This window comes from Balaenoptera borealis, assembly GCF_965194805.1.
Source record: "Balaenoptera borealis genome assembly, chromosome: 6".
In the NCBI taxonomy this organism is placed as follows: Eukaryota; Metazoa; Chordata; class Mammalia; order Artiodactyla; family Balaenopteridae; genus Balaenoptera; species Balaenoptera borealis.
Genome location: NC_138863.1, coordinates 70,595,479 through 70,617,593, shown reverse-complemented (window position 1 = coordinate 70,617,593; position 22,115 = coordinate 70,595,479). Strand labels below are relative to the sequence as shown.

At 39.2% G+C, this 22,115-nt stretch overlaps 1 protein-coding gene across 1 annotated transcript in view; it reads left to right on the top strand.

The window, feature by feature from the left end:
* The window catches only part of TBR1 (T-box brain transcription factor 1), a 28,649-nt gene extending 7,211 nt beyond the window's left edge, over positions 1-21,438 (top strand). Inside the window, exon 6 of the mRNA XM_082396430.1 lies at positions 1,091-21,438. Coding sequence (XP_082252556.1) covers positions 1,091-1,946 — 856 coding nt within the window. The 3' untranslated portion in view covers positions 1,947-21,438. The remainder of the gene's footprint in view (positions 1-1,090) is intronic.
* Positions 21,439-22,115: the final 677 nt, after the last annotated feature.

The window sequence follows — 22,115 nt, the reverse complement described above, 5'->3', positions numbered from 1 at the left end:
ATCTCTGGTTCCTTCCCAATTCGAATGGGATTTTCTAGGCCCAGGGCCTACAGCTAATCTTTGACTATTTTACTTAAGGTAATTCTTAGTAACACAATTACTGTATGTGATTGGGCAAGTTATTTAACTTCCCTTTCCCTCAGTTTCCTCACCTGTAAAGTGGGATAATAATGGTACCTAACTTGGAAAATTGTTGTGATGGTTAAATAAATTACTGTCTGTACAGTCCTAGACAAGGGTGCCTGGTACACATAATCAAGTTGTATAAGGATGGGCTATTATTAGTGGGAGATTGCTTGGCGGAGGTTGATAACTGTAGTTTAAGAGTTTGCCCCCCAAGTTGTTGTTGCTGTTGTTTTTAACCAGTAACAGATCAAAAGCTGGGGAAAGAAGGTCAGAGTAAAGAATGCTTTTTCTTTGCAAAAGAATTTTACTGATTGATGACTTTGTTTCCAAGTAGTAATTCTTGTTCGTATTACGGGTGGGGGGCGGGGGGTTGAAAGCTCACACGGGGAAAACAAGACAGTAAGTCCTGCGGAGGCTTCCAGCAGTAACCCTCCGGGTCTCAGCAGACTGGCGAAGACCAGTCCGATGCTTATCAGTACCTGGGGGGCCCGCGTGTCTGTCAAATGGAAGAAAGCGGTCTTAAAAGGGTGGAAGTGGGTGACTTGTTTAGAAATTTCGCTCAGAAACTCTCACCGAAGAAGAAAGGCCCACTGGGCAACACCTTGGTTCCTGGGTAAATCTGCCTCAATGTGTACACATAGAGTGGAGAACTGGGATGAGAATCCCCTGCTGTGCTCCTCTCTCAGGCCCCCTGTGCACCTGGCGAGAGAGCGCAAGAGAAGAGGGAAGCCTTCCTCTTCACCGGTATCATTTTTAGGTCCCTGAATAGACAGATTGATTCCTTTATAATTTCACGATTTATTTTGGAGAGGATGCAGGTCTGTGACCTTTTGTCTGTCTCCATCCTGGACGGCAGCTTACACGTGGAGATGGTGCGGGTGGGCGACCAGGGGTGGCCTTCCCTTTTGCCCCCCGGAGGGACCTGGCGCCACCCTTCGGTTCTCTCTCTCTCCCTCCCTCGCAGGATCTACACTGGCTGCGACATGGACCGCCTGACCCCCTCGCCCAACGACTCCCCGCGCTCGCAGATCGTGCCCGGGGCCCGCTACGCCATGGCCGGCTCTTTCCTGCAGGACCAGTTCGTGAGCAACTACGCCAAGGCCCGCTTCCACCCGGGCGCGGGCGCGGGCCCCGGGCCGGGCACGGACCGCAGCGTGCCGCACACCAACGGGCTGCTGTCGCCGCAGCAGGCCGAGGACCCGGGCGCGCCGTCGCCGCAGCGCTGGTTTGTGACGCCGGCCAACAACCGGCTGGACTTCGCCGCCTCGGCCTACGACACGGCCACGGACTTCGCGGGCAACGCGGCCACGTTGCTCTCGTATGCGGCGGCGGGCGTGAAGGCGCTGCCGCTGCAGGCGGCCGGCTGCACTGGCCGCCCGCTCGGCTACTACGCCGACCCGTCGGGCTGGGGCGCCCGCAGCCCCCCGCAGTACTGCGGCGCCAAGTCGGGCTCGGTGCTGCCCTGCTGGCCCAACAGCGCCGCGGCAGCCGCGCGTATGGCCGGCGCCAACCCCTACCTGGGCGAGGAGGCCGAGGGCTTGGCCGCCGAGCGCTCGCCGCTGCCGCCCGGCGCCGAGGACGCCAAGCCCAAGGACCTGTCCGACTCCAGCTGGATCGAGACGCCCTCCTCCATCAAATCCATCGACTCGAGCGACTCGGGGATTTACGAGCAGGCCAAACGGAGGCGGATCTCGCCCGCTGACACGCCCGTGTCCGAGAGCTCGTCCCCGCTCAAGAGCGAGGTGCTGGCCCAGCGGGACTGCGAGAAGAACTGCGCCAAGGACATAGGCGGCTACTACGGCTTCTACTCGCACAGCTAGGCCGCCCCTGCCCGCCTCGGCCCCGCGCCCCGCCGCGGCCGGGCCCCCGCCAGCCCCTCGCGCCTCTCCCCCTGCGCCTCCTGCCCACGCCCCACTCGCGCGCCCCCTCAGTTTGTTTGACCCTCGAACACCGTCTGCAGCGGATTAGCACAGGTCTCCGAGTGCAATTTTAACCTTTTTTTTTCTTTTTCTTTTTTTTTTTTTTTGCACAGCAGTTTCCGCAGTTAGCGCACCGACCTTCAACTTGGCTGTAAACCTTTTGGTTTTCCTACTTACGAACCTTCTGTGAAGTTATCCTCCCAACAGTTCCCCTCCCCCTCGTCTTTTTCTCACCCTCTCCTTCCCTTTCTGGTAATGAAACTCTTCACCTTTAGGAGACCTGGGCAGTCCTGTCAGGCAGCAGCTATTCCGACCCGCCAAGTCTCGGCCTCCCCATTAACCGTAGGATGTTGACTCTAGAACCTGGACCCCCCAGCGCGTCCTTTCTTATCCCCGAGTGGATGGATGGATGGATGGTAGGGATGTTAATAATTTTAGTGGAACAAAGCCTGTGAAATGACTGTATATAGTGTTAATTTACTGTAACGAATGGCTAGTTTTTATTCTCATCGTCAAGGCACAAAACCAGTTCATGCTTAACCTTCTCGTTCATTTCTTTTCCTTTCTTTGCCTTTTCCTCCACCCCCCCTCCCCTTTAACATTTTTTCTGGTGGGATAATTAACAATATTCTAAGAGGCTCTGAAAACTTGAAACTTGAAAAACTAGATAATGATGGGTTTCTCACTTCTCCTCAATCCATTGCATGAAATAATTACTCTGTGCCCTACTGCACACAAATAGCTAAGGAGAATCTGACCAAACACCTGTAAAGGATAGGTGTCTTTTCATAGGCAAGTCGATTAAGTGGCATGATGCCTGCAAAGCAAAGCTAACTGGAGTTATATGTGTTTTACCCCTTCCTTCTAAATAGAATAGCTCGACATCAGCAATATTATTTTGCCTTATTTGTTTTTCCCCAAGTGCCAAATCCATTACTGGTCTGTGCAGGTGCCACATATGCTGACAAACTGTTTCTGAGTATCTTTTCAGTTCCCCCCTCCACCTTTATATGCTGTAAATCTTTGTAATGAATATTCTACTAATGATATAGATGACTGAATTGTTGGTAACTATAGTGTAGTCTAGTGAAGATGAATTGTGTGAGTTGTATATTTTACTGCATTTTAGTTTTGAAAATGATTTCCCCGCCACCTAGAAACAGCTGCAATTTGACTTCCTTGGGAAAACACTAGCATTAATGCAAGTAAAACTGTTTTTCCCCCTCCCACTAAGTCTTGTTATATTTGATAAGGAGCACTAATCCCCCTGAAAATAGATTAGTAGGATTTCTAATGTTGTGTAGCAAACCTATACTTTTTTTTGTATTTTAAAATTAATGTGAAATATGCATCATACACAATATTCAATCTAGATTCCAGTCCATTGGGGGGATTTTTTTTCCTGATAGGAATTCAGGGTCTAAACGTGTGTATATTTTGGCTCTTCTGTAAATCTAATGTTGTGATTTTTATATTTGTTTCGTTTTGTCTGTGAACTGAATAATTTATACAAGTACACACTCCATTGAGAAACGTTTTGTTTTTTGCTCGTTTGTATCGTCTGTGTATAACAAGTAAAATAAATCTGGTAAAATGCTATGGTGTTTGAAAGCAGTTTACAGTTTGAAAATAATTTAATTATAGATGATTATTTTTAAGGGTTAAGGAAGAATAGCCTGTCCCTACTCCAATATGGGGCAGTCTGTGTAGTGGGAACTACCTCCCGTTTTCCTCTTAAATTTGTTTTATAGCACCACCAGTAATTACTTTTTTTCCTCTTATTTACAACTACTTAGTTCCCTGTGAGTCGTTTCACTTTGTTGCACTCTTTTTTTTTTTTTCAGGAAAATGTAGACACTTCCTTATATCTTTAAGTAGGAAATAACGTGAGCAGGAAAAGGAGGGTCTTTAATACGAAATTTAGAATTTCTTTAAATTTCACAAAGTCAGGAGGGAGGCTTTGGGCAAGAGAAGGGTGTGATTTAAATGCTTGTCAAAATAGGCTGTTGACCGCAGCTCTAGGCAGATGTCGAAAATTCCGGTCTTTAAATACGAGGCCTTGGAGTTGAGTGGTGAATCCGTAAATGAATACACAGGATGGCCTACATTTCTTGAGTGGATTGTTTTGGGGGGATTGGGAGGGGTTAGAGGTAGGGGAAGGACTCATAGAGCAAACTCGTGAAAGGTCAGTATTTAACCACTGAGCTTAAAACTTGCTTTAGGAGGTACCTGGGGGGCACCACTCCGTCTTTTCCACAACGGAACTCCTGTGCCAGTCCTGCCCAAGCCAGATCCCCATCCCTTGAGAAAAAAAAGCAGAAATGTGGATATTCCAGCTGGGGGGTCGCTGCGTCTTAGTCAAGGTGTCCGCAGAGCTCTGCCTTTACCTCCTGGAGAAGCGATTTTTGTACTTTTGTGTCCAGAGAAACGAGATCCAAGAAAGAGGTGGAGAATGGTTCAACCTTCTTGCTTAGGCTGGGCCAGTCTCAGTTTATGGGACGAAATTTACCACCACCCAGAGATGGTCGTGTATCCCCTTTGCAATTTGACAGATGCAAAGAGGCTTCAAAGTTCCAATTAAAATGAAAATTGGTGGGGGGAACAAGACCGATTTGCCTTCCCTGGGCGATTTCGCCACTAGACGGCGTTCCGCGGAGTTTTGTCTGCCACACAGAAAAGCGAAGACTGATTTTCCTTTGTGTTTCTCCGTTCCCACACCTAAGAACTAAACAAGAGGACAAAAAGCACAAAACAGGGGGCCTGCGTGGCGAGTGAAGTGGAGCAGTGTATTCCTGCAATCACCCACTGGCCCTGCGCTCTTGCGACCTCGGTGCCGCCGAGCAGGAAGCGCACGTGCAGCCGGGAGGCCCCGGGGGCGCCCAGGCCGAGGGCGAGGGTAGCGGGGGCCGCGCTGGGCTCCCGGGAGTGAGCCTGGAGGTCGGAGCGCGGCGCCTGGCCAGGCCTGCCGCCCTCGGGCCAGAGTCACCGCGAGCAAAGGAGTCGGTGTCATGTGCGGAAACGAAGCTCTTAGAAGCCGAGGATAGATTTCACAGGAACGTAGTGCCCGGTACTGAAAGACGCACTTAGCTGCTATTAGGAAGTACTTAAAAAAATTGGGGAGGTCGTTTCCCTTGCAGCTCTGCACCATCTGCTGTGTGGACTGAGTCAGCGTGAGGTAAATTTGCAGCTCCGCGCTGCTCTCGGAGGCAGTGTGCTTTCCTGTCCTTTGCAAGCATGATCATTTCTCCTGGCTTCCAAGGAGTCTTGGGTGTCTAGTGAAGTGACACTGTCAATGTGTCGGAGAAGCTGCTGCTATTCCAAGGAAATCAGAGTTTGTTTTGGGAGGGCCTGAGGGAACCAGAGTTCGCGTCCCGGGTTAGATTTCGAGTTGCCTTTTTATCTCCGTGAGGGTAGGAGTCAGGGGGAGGGACGGAAAAGGATGACGAATCCTCCCCGTAAACTGCAGATTTCCCCAGTTTTCCAAAGTGTCTTTTCAAAAAGAGAAAGAAAGAAAAAAAGGCGAGCGTGCGGCTAGCATTCTATTCTGGCTCCAGCCTTCCCGCCACTCGCATCCCTCGCCATCTTAGCTCCTTGCCCACCAGCCGCTTGGGGCCGAGCGCGGCGGGCAGGCGCCGCTCGAGTCCAGAGACGCTGCGCCCTGCGTTCTTCACCTTCGAGCCGGTGCCGCGGGTCAGGGTGGCCGGCGGGCGGGCACAGAGCGCGCTGCGGTCGAGGGCGTCCGGGAGCCCAGGCCGGCGGGGACGGCCATCCGCACGAGTTCGGCCGGCAGTGGGGCGGCTCCGAAGGCCTGGTCTGTGCCGCTGAGCCTGGGCCCAGGCTCTCTGGCTTCGCCGTTGGGTGGCGGTGGGGGGCGGCTGCGTCCTGGCTGTCCCCGCCGTGGATCCAGGCGAGGAACGCAGGCAGGGATCCAGGCCGCGTGTCTAGACAGGGTGCCCAGCGTAGGTCCAGACCTGGAGTCCAGGCGGTTCTCCTGTTCCTTCCTTCAAGAGTCCGGTCCAGCGTGGCTCGCGGCCTTGACTCTGGCCTTGGGTGCGGCCCTCCCAAGCCGGGCAACCCACTAGGATTTAGGGCGTGAAAGCCTTTGTAGGCCTAGCAGAAATTTACTGGGTTTGTTTAAAAAATCAGGTCGTTTCTGTCTCTTTAGGACTGACTTAACATCCCCCGAGCTCTTAAAATGTTGCAATTTAGGGTCTACGGAGAACTTTATGAACCATCTTACCTCCTGCAGTTACATTTTCTTACAAATCCTGCTGCTAAAACTCACTGTGACCCACCTTTTTTTTTTTGTGATGCTAAGTATTTATCTTTTTAGGAGTGAGCTTTCAAGGATGTTGTACTTTCTGTTTAGGGTGCAGGCTAGGAACAAAAGCCTTGTTGGGGAGAGGCTGTTTACATTCTCGGGGAATTTAAAATGCACTGTAGCAGTATTTGGGCAACGTATTTGTGTACATAAGTGATTTTTATAAAATGTTATGCTTGTCCTCTGGTGCAGCACCTTTTCTATGCGTATATGAGTTATTTTATCATGTATGCGTTTTAGCCATGGAGATAGGAAAAATCGCAGAGCTTATGATCCTGTATGAAAACAAACCAATCTAGATTCCTCCATAGGAAACAGTAACAATTATTCTCATTTTTAGGCAAACTTACTTTGAAGAAGTCAGCAACTTTAAAGACCAGTGATAAGCATTCAGTTTTAAAAATATTTACTCTGGTATGTGGGCAATTGCTTGGTTAATTTTAATATTTTAAAGAGTAAATGTTCATCCTAATGTCAGTAGAATCAATCTTTGAAAAAGTAGCTGAGAATTTTTAAGCAAGTTGAATCTCTATGATTTGTTGAATTTACAATTTGAGTGCAAGATTTAGTTTTGGACAGTCAGTTTTTCTTTTGCCAGAACAAGATGAGTCTCTCAAGGAAGACAGAGACAAGGTAGGCAGTAGGAAGACAGAGGATTTTAGGCATTGCATTATACTTGATTTAATTCAGTTGCTTTGAGATTTGTATGTCTTCCTGGTTCTGGTCTTCAGCTTGTAAGTTAGGTTGCAACGTATTTAAAAATATACTCACTTGAAAGAAAACCCCACTGCTTTCACAATAAAGTAAACTTGATGGTGTACAAGTCACTGGTCTCATCTGAGCTGATTATATCAGCCTTGCATGTATTTTACACCCACAGTATGGTTTGCAGTGGTGTTCAAGGCATAGTGTGAAAAATTTGATTTGAATAGTTCCATTAAAGCAATGGAAAAAAAAAACCATGGCTTAATAGACCTTCTAGTGATAGATCCCCGTCTTCCTATGCTAACTCTGAAATAAATATGTGGTCTAGTATTAGGAACATAGCATTTAGAAGACCCTTGCTGGTAATATTTAATTTAATAAACATACTAACTGTGACATTATTAATGCAATGAAACTTGTACCACAAGCTGATTCTTTCAGGTTGTTTGACCTATTACTTATCACTAGATTCCTTATAAACATATCCTGTGATTTATAACTTGAATTTTATATTAAAATTATTTTGGATTTCAACTCTAAAAATATCTGCATGACAAGGCACTCATTTTATATACAAAGCATTTATACTTATGTATCTTGGCCAACCTTTTATGAGGAGGAAGATGGAATTTATGACGGGAGAGCATCTCTAGGGATATGCCTCTGGTTATTTTGGCTAATATAGTTATTTTGTTTCAATACTAGTAGAAAAAAAAGAATATAAGGTTAACTTTAAGTTTTGGGACAAGAGCTATACTTACTTAGTGTATATATGTCATATATATGCATTATATATGTATATACATATACACTAAGTTTCAAGAAATGGCAAGTTAATTGAACTTTCTGGTTGAAAGGATATTCCTAGCTCAATTTTCAACTTTTAAGGTGTATTTCTCTTTTATTTTGTCATTCCTAGTATGAAGGGGAAGGCATTTTTCAATCTTAGGATAATTCAGAAGCAATTTTTTGGTTCTCAGTTAATTCAGTCTCATCTTAAAAGTTCAAATTTAGCAAAGCACATGTTCCCTTGTTCATGCCAAGTGTGATAAAAACTAGTCGAAAAATAAAACTATTGCAAACAAGTAGAGCACTGCACTTTACTGCATACTATACAGGCCACATCATTTCTAGGTCTGATGTCACTGCCTACTGGGCTGCCATTTGTGGGCACAAGTAAGGCCTCCTTTGAAAGTGGATAGAAGGCACTACCGTTTCAGATATGTGTGTTTGAATTGTGTGTGTGTGTGTTTTAAATATCCTTTTTGAATAGTGATAAGCATACTTGTGAGCATTCAAACATTTGCCGTCTTCTATCAACAAAAGGTTATTCTTTTTAGGCTCTGGGATGTGTTTTTCTCACTCTGCATTGGAAGCTCTTTTCTTTGTATCTAAAACATGAATTAGCGAAATCATCTCTCCCCCTTTGTAATATAGTCAAATTATAGGCTAGTCTGTGTAATTATAACTTTCTCAATAGTTTAATCTTTCTATTTACGGTATGAAACTATCACATACATATTTAAGTTTAACATCCTTGAACTTCAATGAATGAAATACACATACATGTTATATAGATGCAGTTTAGGCCATCTGCAATCAACAATGATATTTTATGAGAACATCTCAGTTATCATATAGATTTGTTATTTTGAATGGCTCGCTCAGTTGGGAATTTACAAGAGGCCAAACCATTATTTCTAATAAAAAATGTTTCAAAGGTGGTTAGTACTTTTATAACCTAATTTGCTTTTTAGTTTGAATTGTATAATTTTGGATATAATTTTACCAAATAATAACAATGTTTACTACTTGGCACCTTCCTAAAAAAACAGAAGCTGTAATGAGGACTTATCCTTTCACAGTTTACCTACCACTGAATGCTGTGTATTATGTTCAAATGAAATCTTTTATTCCTACCTCTGTCTTAATTTGCTACACACACACACGCGCGTGCATGCGCGTGCTATTTTTTTTAATGACTGTGTTCTAAATAATCCTTAGAGCTCACTCACCTTTGGGATTCACTCTCTTAATTTATGCTCACATTCTGCTTTGTTCCTGTGAAGAAAGTCAAAGAGACATACTGATTCCTCCTCAACAAATTTGTTCTTTCCTCCCCCCAGCTCTGCTGTCTCTCTGACACTCATTTTGCCCTTGTCAACTCTCTTGCCAACAACTTTTTTTTTAAACCTACTCTTCCTTCTCATGCTACCACCCTGAACCTGAGTCTTTATAAAATCTATGCCTGATTCATCAGTTTCTTTCAGATCAGAATTTTTATGCTTTCCCCAAAAGCAGTTGTAAAGTTTTCGGGACAAATATCAGATACAATATGTCTTTTTATTTAACTTCTCCCACATTGGTTTTTTATTTTGAGCTTTTTTCTCCTATATATTTCTAATCACTTCTCTCAATATTCACTTTATTCTCTTATCTTGGATTTTTTTTTGTGAAAGGACAGTATTTTTCTTTTATTGGTATTTCTGTTCTCTTTTTTACCCCTAACATTCTTAGCTATGTGAGGCACTCCATTTATTCCCTGCCGTCTTTTGTACTTAGGACCCATCTTTCAATGCTTTCTTTGATCCTTTTCAATTCAGCTTCCTCATTTGCACAGACATTAAAATCTTTCTTACATTTACCAGTGTGCCCTTAACCAAATGTAATGGCCTTGTTATAGACTAATCTTTATTCTCTTAGCTATTTAAACATCATAATTAGCCCTTTGGGTGATTCAGAATCACAGATTCTGCAACTCCTTCACTTTCCCTTCCTTCCTCCAGCTTTTCTTTCATGGGGCTCTCTGCTTGCTTATTTATTTATGCAGTTTCTACGTTTCTATAGGGTTGCTTTTCACAGGGTATGCCCTCATATACCTCTTCCAAGAAAACTTGCTTGACATCTGTTATGGAAGAATGGGATGGGAAAAAGAAGATCTAGTACTAGTTTTCCTAATACATACCTTCCACCCATTGTCTAGCAACCTTCACCTGCTTAATGGTTTCTTATTTCTAGTAGCCTGATACATTTTAACTGACATTCTGAATTTTTCTATCTGTCCTTCCTTGAACCATCTGACACAGACTCATGTTCTTCTTGCCTTTAAGTTTAACATGAAGAGAATTGAAATGAATTTTAAAAATTTAATTTCTCTTAGTTAATATTAATGTAACCCCTTAAGGAGATTGGAATGTGAAGTATATGTGCCAGCACCACTAAGGAGGAAGGTTTTTTTTTTTTAAAATGGCTATACAATTGTATGTACTATATCTTATTTATTTATTTTTAACATCTTCATTGGAGTATAATTGCTTTACAATGGTGTGTTAGTTTCTGCTCTATAACAAAGTAAATCAGTTATACATATACATATGTTCCCATATCTTTTCCCTCTTGCATCTCCCTCCCTCCCACCCTCCCTATCCCACCCCTCTAGGTGGTCACAAAGCACCGAGCTGATCTTCCTGTGCTATGCGGCTGCTTCCCACTAGCTATCTATTTTACATTTGGTAGTGTATATATGTTTAATGACATCACTATCAGCCCTTTCTCCACATAGTTACAAAAAATAAAGTACCAAACCTAAGAGATTCAGGCCTTATAGATTATGAGAAACAGTTCTACCTGTATCATCACTTTTTAGGAAACTCTTTGCTCTGGAGTTTAAAGTTACACAGATTTTTAATTTCATTTTCAATTCTTTTTACAGATTCTCTACAGTAATCTTTTAGAATATAAATGGGTGTGTGTGTGTTTGTGTATAACACCATAATGAAACTAGAGAACAAGAACGTAAAATCAAGAATAATGAGTGGGGAATTTCTGACACTCCCTGTATCCTGCATCTTAGGCACTGTCATAATTGTGTGCTTTATGAGGATCTCTTACTGGAGCCTGAATACGTACCCGTTTAATAATCTCCTGTCTATGAAAAGAATTCTATAACTCTGAGCACTAGAATCAAGAGCCTTTAAATTTATAACTTAATTTGCACACAGTATACTTTCCATTTGAGTAATAAGTTGGTGAAAATGCCACCATGTCAAAGGAATGTTCACATGATATGACTGAAAATCTGTAGTTGGTGCCAAAGCCAATGTAGTATGCATGATACTGCCTTAAATTTCTTTTGTAAGTATAGGTCTCAAAGGAACCTGACTCCTAAGGTATAGTAGAAAATATTGGACACAGAACATTTTATTTCTGTGATTTTCAATATCCTCATTCGTAAAATGAAATGATAAGCAAATCTTTTAAGTATCTTCCAGCTCTAAAGAACTTTGTTTTTTTTGGACCTCTGATTTTCTATGCAGTTTGAGTTCAGATGTTCTGAGCTGTGGTAGAACGACTTCTAGGGCAGTGTCTTAAAGTTTTTAAATTGAGACTTGCAGTAATAAATAAATACACATAGACACATACAAGTGTCACAAAACATTTACCTTTACCACATTCAATACACTCTGATATTTTTTCTTTTATGGTCAACTTTATTGAAAAGAAAATTTTGGTTATGACCTAGTAAATTTGACAGTGACTTGAAGTTTGAGAAACATTGCCATAGTGATAGTGTTAACTTGACTAGCCTGTAACATCCTCAGTTTCCTCTTATATCTCTGCATTTTAATATTTCTTTTCTAGAATCGCAGAATATACGTATTAGTGAAATAGAGTGAATCACTTCTTGTTTAATAACCTACTTGAATGTATGGTATAAAGCATGTTTTGATATAAAAATCGAGAGACTGTCATTTACAGTATTCTTTCCATTATGATCTGCAATTTAAAAATCTTTTAAAGTTCTTTCTCTTTGAGATTGCTAGATTTTATTTAAGACTTAACTTTATTTTTTTTGGCATTTAACATTTCTCTCTCTAACACGCAAACATACTTACTCTAAGCATATTGATTTATTGAAATCGAGGTCACTTCTAGTCTTTGAGATAAGCAGGCCCATACTTGCTGGTGTGGTTCTTTGTATGAACTGCCCCTTGCCCTTTCTTGATGCTGACATAGCTGGATGCAGGAAGAGGCTATCAGCATCTCAGATCCTTTAGGTCAGTGGCTTCGCAGTAGAATCCTCAAGGGAGCTTTTAGAAATTCTGTTGTATGGATTTGCACCCCATTCCAAATAAATCAGAATATGAATGTTTGGTGGTGAGAGCTAGGCATCAGTGTTTTTAAAAGATTGCTTGGTGATTCCAGTGTGTAGCAAAATCTGGGAACCACTCCTCTAGGTTTTTTGTTTATTTGTTTGTTTTTGTAATGCAAGAAAAGGTAGAGTGTTTTTTGGTTTTGTTTTTTTTCTTTTTTTTTTTAGTTTAGCAGCTATTAACCATGGTGGCAAACTATCTGTCCATTATAATTTCATGCCTAGGGACTCTGATAATGGTAACTTTCTTAAAAATAGAAATAAGTTCACAGATTTAAAAATAACTGTTTTCAAATACCTTTCTGTTTTTTAAAACATTGTGACAGTATGGTCATGTTTTAGAACAGGCAGTTTATCACCTTGACTCTAAGAGAAGATCAACCTGAAGAACACTGTCTTCTCACTTTCTGTATAGAAGGAGCATTTGTACTCAAGCTTATCATGATTAAAATGTGGTGATTAGTGCTGTCTCTGGAAACTCTACAGACATCCATAAGGTAGCCCTTATCTACATACACGGAAGTTGGACGGTTGTCTGGAAGTATTGCATGTTTGACATCTATCTGATGTCATTCTCAAAAGAGTAAATGCCAGAGTATCTAGAATAGTTCTAATCCATGGAACAAATACAGAATTCTAGGGTAGGAAGTCAGTATAGCCATGCCAGCCATATATCATATTTCTATTCGGTTATAGAGGGATTACCTCCAAAATGTGTTAGATGGAAAAATTTCTTACCCTTAATATAGGCTAGATACAAGCAGCTTACTCAGATAGCTTCATAGTCCATGGCAACCTCCCAATTCATTCATTTTTAAGTGGTTGCATCCATTTGAGTCATGATGTGAACATCACCCAGCAAATTGAGTCACAGATTAATTTACATATTTGAGAAGTTGTTGTATTCAGTATATTGCAATAGAAATATCATAGAAATTTTGCTTTTTTGTTTCATTCAGGTTCGGAATCCACTAAATTATGTTAAGGTTATTATTTTCTATTATCTCCAGGAATAATAAGTTAGTTTGAATTGAGTTGTTTGTGTTTTATGTAATATTTATATAGTGAAGCATTATATCATAACTAAAGGATAGGATGAAATGAAATCTGTTCATTTGCTGAGAAATATAATTTAGGATATGCAAATTCATCAGCTCTAGGACTCAAAATGGTTAAAACTCAAAAGGTTAAAAGGAAAAAACTTGGTTAAATATATTTTGGGATTTCCTAAGCTTAAGGTATTAGAAGAGTTATAAAGTTTTTGTTATATACAAACAATTCAGTTTCTTCAATCTTTAGAAGTCTGCAGGCTCTGGGATTTAAAAATAAAAGAGAACCACAACAATGAGAAAAGTTGAAGTTATTGATTCTACTTATTTTTCACTGCCTACTACCCACCTCTCCAAATGCAATATTTCATCTGTGCTGGAATTAAGTATTTATTAATGTTCAAGAAACTAGGCAGTCATCTGACCATGGCTTATTATAGCTCACTCCTAAATTTAAAAGTGTTTCCAGATTGAAAAATGGTGAAGGGAATAGAGAACAAATGCACAGCTTTTAGTTTACTCCTTGTTTTGGATTTTATATATTTTTTGAAACTAGATTTTTTATCCTAATCATACTGTATTGAGCCTTTTAAGAGAGTGAAGTAAGATTGTGTTAGAATTTTTTGAGATCTGCAGATTTTATTTGTATAAATTATATTTCTTTTGTTTGTCCAATTAGCATACTTTCTAGAAATGATATAGTCAATTTAAAAAAATTCAGACAATTTCCTATTTCTGAATTATCTGTGTACATTGCTTTTCACTTGCTTCCATCTGCCAATCTTTTGATTACTTTTACTCCTTATTTTTCCTAGATAACAAAAAAGGGAAGTTTATGGTAAAAATGAAATCTGTTTATCAGTGAATGCAATTTGGCAAGAAGGAGGATACAGATATTTCTAAAATGAAATCTTTAGACCAATTGATTTTTTCCTTGCTCTTTTGCAGTCTTAAACTACAATTAAATGAAATATTTTAGTTCATTTTTATTGCAAACTGAAAGCAACATTGTCATAGTTCATCTCCTAGAAATCCTAGTGAATATGTACTTCCAAGGTGAACTCTCTAATACCTGAACCAGAGCTCAGGATTTCTCTGCCATTATTTCGAAAGCCTCCTTGGTAGATCTGCAAACTGGTTGTCTGACTAGTCCTCATTTTTCCTGCGGATTGCCAGTTGAAAGAAGAGTTATAATGGACACTGGTGCCACCCCCCACTCATGTCTCTGTTTAGGGTTACAGTAGTTTAGATAAATTTCCTTTCTCTTCTACCACTCTTTTGTGTTCACAACTTTGAGAAAAGTATGAGCTCCTATTAAGCTCCTCTTCACAGAAAGATCAAGGATTCTTTGTCTAAGATAAAACTGATAACAGTAAGAACTTTCTATGTTCATCTGATTATTTTAATATTATTTATTTATTTATTTGGTTGTGCCAGGTCTTAGTTGTGGTGTGCTCCTTAGTTGCGGCAGCTGGGCTCCTTAGTTGTGGCGTGCACGTGGGATTTAGTTTCCTGACCAGGGATTGAACCCAGGTCTCCTGCATTGGGAGCACGGGGTCTTAACCACTGCGCCACCGGGGAAGTCCCGATCCGATTATTTTAATATAGCAAGCCCTTGTTGATTGCTGACTATGATAGAGGTTTAGATAAGGCACCATGGAAACTGTAGGATGAATTAAATATGGATTCTCTGTGACTTGTGAAAGACTATATTGCATGATAAAATGTGGTGAGTGATGAATTCTAGAAGAGAAGCACAGGTAAAAATCCTTTGGGACCACAGGAGAAGGTGTGATTACACCTAGCTGAGGGAATCATGGAAGGCTTTATGTATGTGTTACTTGTTGAGCTTGGATTTGCAGAAGTCAGAAGTTGGAAAGGCATTTTGGATAGGAAAAAAAAAGTCTTAAGCCAAGTGTAGGAGGTAGAGAAGCAGAGGCCTATTGGAGAAATAGGTAATAGATTTGATGCTTAGGAAATAGCATGTGTAGAGGAGGTAATAGGATGGTAAGTTTGGAAGGCTGGTTGCCATAAAATGGAACACCTAGATGGAACACCTTGAGTGTTAGGTTAAGACACTCTGGGCTTCTGATTAAATGAAAATAACTCGATCTGATTAAATTTAACTGACTTTTACTATGAATTCCATTAGAAGAAACCATGTGTACTATTGTGCAACTTATATTTTTCATTTAATAATATATTAAGGCTGTATTTCTAAATCAGTACCTATTGACTGCATTCTTTTTAACATCTTTACTATTAATATTACATGGGTAAATTATACCTAACTTAACTAGTCCTTACTGATATACATGTAGTTGTTAGTAGGTTTTCCTATTGTAAAAATGCTACATTATACATTTATCTCTGTGTTCTTGTGTTAGATATGTATTGGGTAAGTTTCTAAAAGTGGAGTTTCTGGGCTAAAGGCTGTTGTCAATCTACAGTTACTCCATAGGTATATGAGAATTAGTTTCCTCATCCACTTACCAGTTCCAACTGTGTCAGCCTTGACGTAACTAAAAATTTGATTGCATTGATGAAATTAGAAACTGACATCTAAAATAGAAGGGTATCCACTAGCTAGAGAACATATATCAATAATTTTGGAGGATGTGTAGTCCTGGGGTAAGGGATGGTGTGACAGTAGAAGAGAAGACTTACAGGAATTATCTTACGTGCCTTTCTAGGTTGTTAGTTTTACTTAAAGATTTGGGAGGAAAACATGTTATTTTCATTTTAAAACAAGCTGAAAAAGGGAGAATTTGGTGTTTATATGATTTTTTATTAACAAAAATGAATATAATGTTTCATTATTAAATAATGTTTATGATAGCACTTTGCATAGTGGAGTGCTATACAAATTTTATTACTGTGTTAGTCAACAACCTATTACAGGACATAAAATCTCCTTTCATTGCTCAACCAAGCCATCAGTATACAAGAAAAAGGGATGGCAAATTGTTTATTTCTTCAAATGTTCTGATAGAATAGTTGCATACACAAATCAAAAAGTGTCAGAGAGTAGGATTTAGGTATAAACACCTACTTCTCTCTCTTTAGTTATAAACACCTACTTCTCTTTTTTTTAACTTGCAGATATCAAATAATTTTTTATAGTCACCACATAATGTACACAACTCTCTTGACTGGTAGATGAACTGAAGGGCACAGAGGCTAATTCATATTTAAGGTAACACATTTAATAGAAAGAAGTACTAACAAAAGATACTGACTTTTCAGTGTATCTAAGGTTCTCAAGGAGGACGGTTGTCTTCACACTTAAAAATTCTTTAGCAACACAACTCTTTTTCAAAGTGCAGAATATAGATGTAAAAGTGGAGGTGTTCTGTTGAAGCAGGGTGAGGTCCCAGGATTTCTGGTGACCAGGACTCTCTCCCTCAGTTCCTCCAGTGACTCCTGAGGGTAGCTCCAACCTATCTAGGTTGTTGGGAACACGGTGCAGGAACAATACTCTCCTAGGCGATTTTGGTGCCCTTGCTTTTTAGGAGCCTAGGTGAAAGCCCCCAGATTACTCAATGGATTATTCTCTACTCTATTTTTGGAAGATAATAGGTCCTGAATTTGCTATATGAAACTCTAAAGGTCCAGGTTTCTTGGCTGAAGCAGACAGGTCTTTGAATTTCATTTTATCATATTGTTTATTTGCATGAACCAGGTAACGATAGTAATAAATTAAGCTACCTCTGTGACTCTCAAAGAACTTTCTTATTGTGATTCATTGATCCTTTCTCTATGGATTTCTTTTAAAACATGAATCTTCAGGGAAATTTTATACTTGGGCTGGATGCTTTGGGCTCTGCTCCTGACTTCTAGGCTCTCCTAAACCAAAATATTTTGGTGGAAAAGTTAGAAAAGGACTCCTTAAATTTTATGATAAGTTTCCTTTAAATAATCATATATTTCTGAGTTATGTTAAGTAAGCTTTGATGATTGGCTCATTGATTTATTCTAAAGATAGATTTATTCCACAAATTCTGCCTTAAATATTGTATTATAATAATACCACTTCTTTCTTTTTATTAATTAATTAATTAATTTTTGGCTGCGTTGGGTCTGTTGCTGTGCGCGGGCTTTCTCTAGTTGCGGCGAGCAGGGGCTACTCTTCATTGCGGTGCATGGGCTTCTCATTGTGATGGCCTCTCTTGTTGCAGAGCACAGGCTCTAGGCGTGTGGGCTTCAGCAGGTGTGGCACATGGGCTCAGTAGTTGTGGCTCGTGGGCTCTAGAGCGCAGGCTCAGTAGTTGTGGCACATGGGCTTAGTTGCTCCACGGCATGTGGGATCTTCCCAGACCAGGGCTCGAAGCTGTGTCTTCTGCATTGGCAGGTGGATTCCTAACCACTGTGCCACCAGGGAAGTCCATAATACCACTTCTTTATCAACATGCTGCACATAGCAGGAGATCTGTGATGTGTGGCAGATAACTAAAGCCACTAATGCCAGCGCTGTACATTAAAACTTGTGATTAAACCCAAAAGGAGATTGGAGGTGTCATAAAATGCTCCTGTTGACCTTCAAAAACTTTGTCTATGAAGTATGAACACAGATTGAACTGAAAAGATAGAAACTTCACAGAGATTTAATTTTCTTTTTCTTTTTTGTCAACATTCTTTGATAAATACTTTAAATTATTATGGTAGTTAACGACAATGAGCAGAGGACTCTACATAACCTGGAATATTCTAGATGACCCTCAGTATAATAGTGTACTGAACATGGCCATCAAACCAGTTTTCTTAGTTAATGCTATAGCTTGCAAAGGTATTAACTGTATTAACTTATGGATTTAGTTGAAATTTTAAAAAATGTTCTTTTTACCTTTGACTAATGAATGAATAAGAGAAAATTGATTGTTCTGCATTTTCTAATGGGGTTCATAGCTTTTTCAGTTCTGATCAGAATCATCTGACTATTTAAATAACACTTTTCTTAAAGAAAATATTTATGAAACGCTAATCAACTATTAAGTGAACAGGTAATACAGTATGTGATAATTTTTACACCCTTCCTACAGTGCATAAAATTTTAATACAAACTTAGTGTATACTTGATAACAATTTACATGTTTATTTTACCATCTGGTAAATGTGTAAACGATATTTTGAGAAGCACATTTCATATTCACTTTAACAACTTATTCTTGACAATATGTGCCCTATCTTATGTATTGACTGGAAGGATCTTGAAAATTTTTGAAAAAGATGAATCCAGGAAAAAAAATTCATGTCCTAGTTTGTTTGTTTTAAAAATATTATGGAGATTTAAGACTTAGTTTTTAGTACCAAACTGAGGGATTGTGTTGTTTGCTGACTTTTACCAGACATCCTGCTAATTAGGGTAGAATAATCAGAGCAGCTTCCAAACATAATATCATTACCATCAAACCAGTTTTCCTGCTAACACTATAGGCCACATAGGTAGCAATAATAAAGTAAATATGGTTCTGTGTGTTGTTGTATAACAGTATCACATCTTTTTCAGAGTGTTTGGCTTGCTATCGCTTGTGTCTAAATATGAGAAGATCATTTTTTCCAATGTGTTGCAGTGAACCTCAAGTGGGTAGCTTTTATCGAATACTTGAACAACATTTATGACACTTTGGCCTTCCGCCTTTTTTATTTCATTCTCTCTGTTTATTGGTCTCACTGGAATAAATCTCAGGGATTTAACACAAAACAAGCAAGTAGATAATTCCCTATTTAGCTTGGTTTTAATGCACTCTTTCTTAGCTGGTAATAATCTAAAAACCTTTGTAAAATTTCATGGACTACCTCTACATACTAATTACCATCTGCCCACCTATAATGAAGAGGTTTGATAAGCAAATTGCAGATTTTGGCTTTAACAAATAGATTCCTCATCACAAAATCTTTAATTTGAAATAAAAATAAAACTCAGAACCACATTTTTATCTACTAGATTTAGAAATCAATGTACAAGTGTATCTTAAAAATATTTTTGTAAATGAATCATATCACCAGTTACTTTTATTTTATTGTTTTTTGGCTGCGTTGGGTCTTTGTTGCTGCATGCGGGCTTTCTCTAGTTGCAGCGAGCGGGGGCTCAGGCTTGTGGTGCTCAGGCTTCTCATTGCAGTGGCTTCTCTTGTTGTGGAGCAGGGTGTCTAGGCGCGCTGGCTTCAGTAGTTGCAGCACGTGGGCTCAGTAGTTGTGGCACACGGGCCCTAGAGCGCCCAGGCTTCAGTAGTTGCAGCGTGTGGGCTCAGTAGTTGCGGCACGTGGGCTCTAGAGCACAGGCTCAGTAGTTGTGGCGCCTGGGTTTAGTTGCTCTGTGGCATGTGGGATCTTCCCAGACCAGGGATTGAACCCGTGTCCCCTGCATTGGCAGGCAGATTCGTAACCACTGCGTCACCAAGGAAGTCCCACCAATTATTTTTTAATTTATTCTAAATTTATTGCATTTTAAACGCGTCAGATTATTGGTAGTTGCCTTTATTATGTTTCCTCATAGAATGCATATTTCACTTTTATGATTATATATCATAATTCTGAGAAATATTGTCATCTGTGTACATCTTTATTTACAGCTATGATGTTAAGCTACATTATTCCTAATACTTTATAAAGCTTGTAAATGACTCTCTGCAACAACTCTGCAAGATGGGCATTGGCTTCATTTTACAGATAGATTGAGGACAAAATTTTAAGTTAACTTTCCCATGGGTATACAACAAGTAAATGTTAGAGCAAGAATTTAACCCCAGATTTGCCTTGCCTGAAGCCATGTTCTCTTCAATACATTATTGCCTCAAATTTTTAAGCAGGAAGACATAGAATCTACTTTTATTGAAGTATTTAAAGGTCCAACATAGAGTCATTTGGTCTTGGAAGGATAAAGCTACCTGATATCAGCGTAAGATGGTAGGGGTGGAGATTGGGAAGAGAAGGGAAGAAATGCAGATGACCTTCTAGAATCCTTTCAGCACTTTGAGTTTATACTTCTAAAATCTGCCTCTGTTCAAATTATTATTATCATGCCTCCAACCCTTACGTCAAATCAATGCACTTGGATTCAGTTTGTTATAAGATGGATTAGAAGTTCAAATCAAGTGTTTAAGAATCAACTAATATTCAGATTTTTTAAAAACAAGCAAAAATAGTATTTCAAACACCATGGCAACTCTGGAAGAAAAATGATTTTAAAAAATACTAAAAATATTATAGTGATAATAATAATAACAATAAGTACTTACTGAATGCTTACTGTATGACATTTGTTTTAAGGTATATTAACTAATGTATAATATATATTAACTAATTCAATTCTCATAACAATCCAGTGAGATAGATACTTATTCCCATTGTTCAGATGAAGAATAGAGTCATTTGCCTAAAGCCATAGTAAACAGTAGTTGAGTCAGGATTTGAACTCAGGCAATCTGGTTTCAGAATAATGACTAGTATTAGCAGTGTTATTAAAATAAATGAGATGGTAACTGATCTCTCTTTCAGGACTACTACTACAAAAGTAGTATGAAGAAAAAAAATTGGATCAAATAGGCGTTAAGAACTCAAGAAAGAAAGTAAATCTGCGTTGGGTCCTTTAGAATTTTAGTTTATTTAAGGATGTAAATATGAGCAAAACAATTTTCCTTTTTCAAAAAATAATATTTTATTTCAGGAATACAGTATTCATTATTTATTCCAAATGGAATAATAGCATAGTATGTTATTTGTGAATCGGCCAAAATTTTCCTCTTTATTGGTCTCTCATGATTCTTTATAGTTTCTAATCAGTAGAATGATTTCTAGTAAGTAAAATTAAAGACAGTTTAAGCTATATAAGCTTGTTCTATACATCATGAACTGAAAGGGTTTCAGCTTTTGTTCAAAATTATCAGTGTCTCAGTGATATTTTTCTTATATGGCTTTCTTTGTACAACAGAAATAAAATGTATCTGGTAAAATGAAGTTATTATTTTGAATTAAAAAACATTTTCACCAATAAAATGCACATTTAAAAAGAAAAGACAGTATTTGTAGAATTATTAGAAGCTTGTTAAATTTATGCAGAATCATCTAGTCCCTCATTTGGCCAATAATAATGGTCAGAACCTTTGAATGAGATTGCTAAAATGAAAACTTTTAATTGTTTTTTTGATGTGTTTTGAAACACAAGATTTACTAAAATCCTTATATAGAGCACATGGTAGGCCTAATCATAGGGTATTTACACTTAGAGATCAAGTTTTTTTTTTTCTGTAACAGTTTTTGTTCTAAAGTTGGACATCCTCTATTTTATAAGCTTTATATTACTAATTTCACACTGTAAATCTTTTTGTTTTTTTCTTAAAAAAGGAGCAATTTATACAAAAAAGGAAAGAGGACATGTAAAAGAGAAAAATAGTAATGGTAGTATTTCTTTTTTACCTATATGGCTTATTTTGAGTTTCAGTTAAACATATCTATGTGCAAATTGAGAAATGTTTTTTCCCTCATACTTTAAAAATGTTTACTTGTGTGTTTTTATGAATGGACTTTTATTTTATGGTCTAAACTTTCAAATAAGAAGGCTATAAAAGTGAGTGAATACTTCTGAATTAGAAATTATTTTTAATAATTTAATCCATACCTTATTATGGAAAAACTCATTGAGTCTGTTTGTGAAGACAGACTCTACAAAACTCATTTCTATGTCTGTGGTGGTAAAATGATCTGCAACTGGATCTTTATACACTTTTTCCTCCAGAAGAACCCTTGTTTTTGTGTCTCTGTAACTGTGTCTCTGTTTTATATATTGCTTTTCTCCTTCCTCAGTTACCTCATATCCTCTTGCTTTCTCCTGTATCTATTCAAAT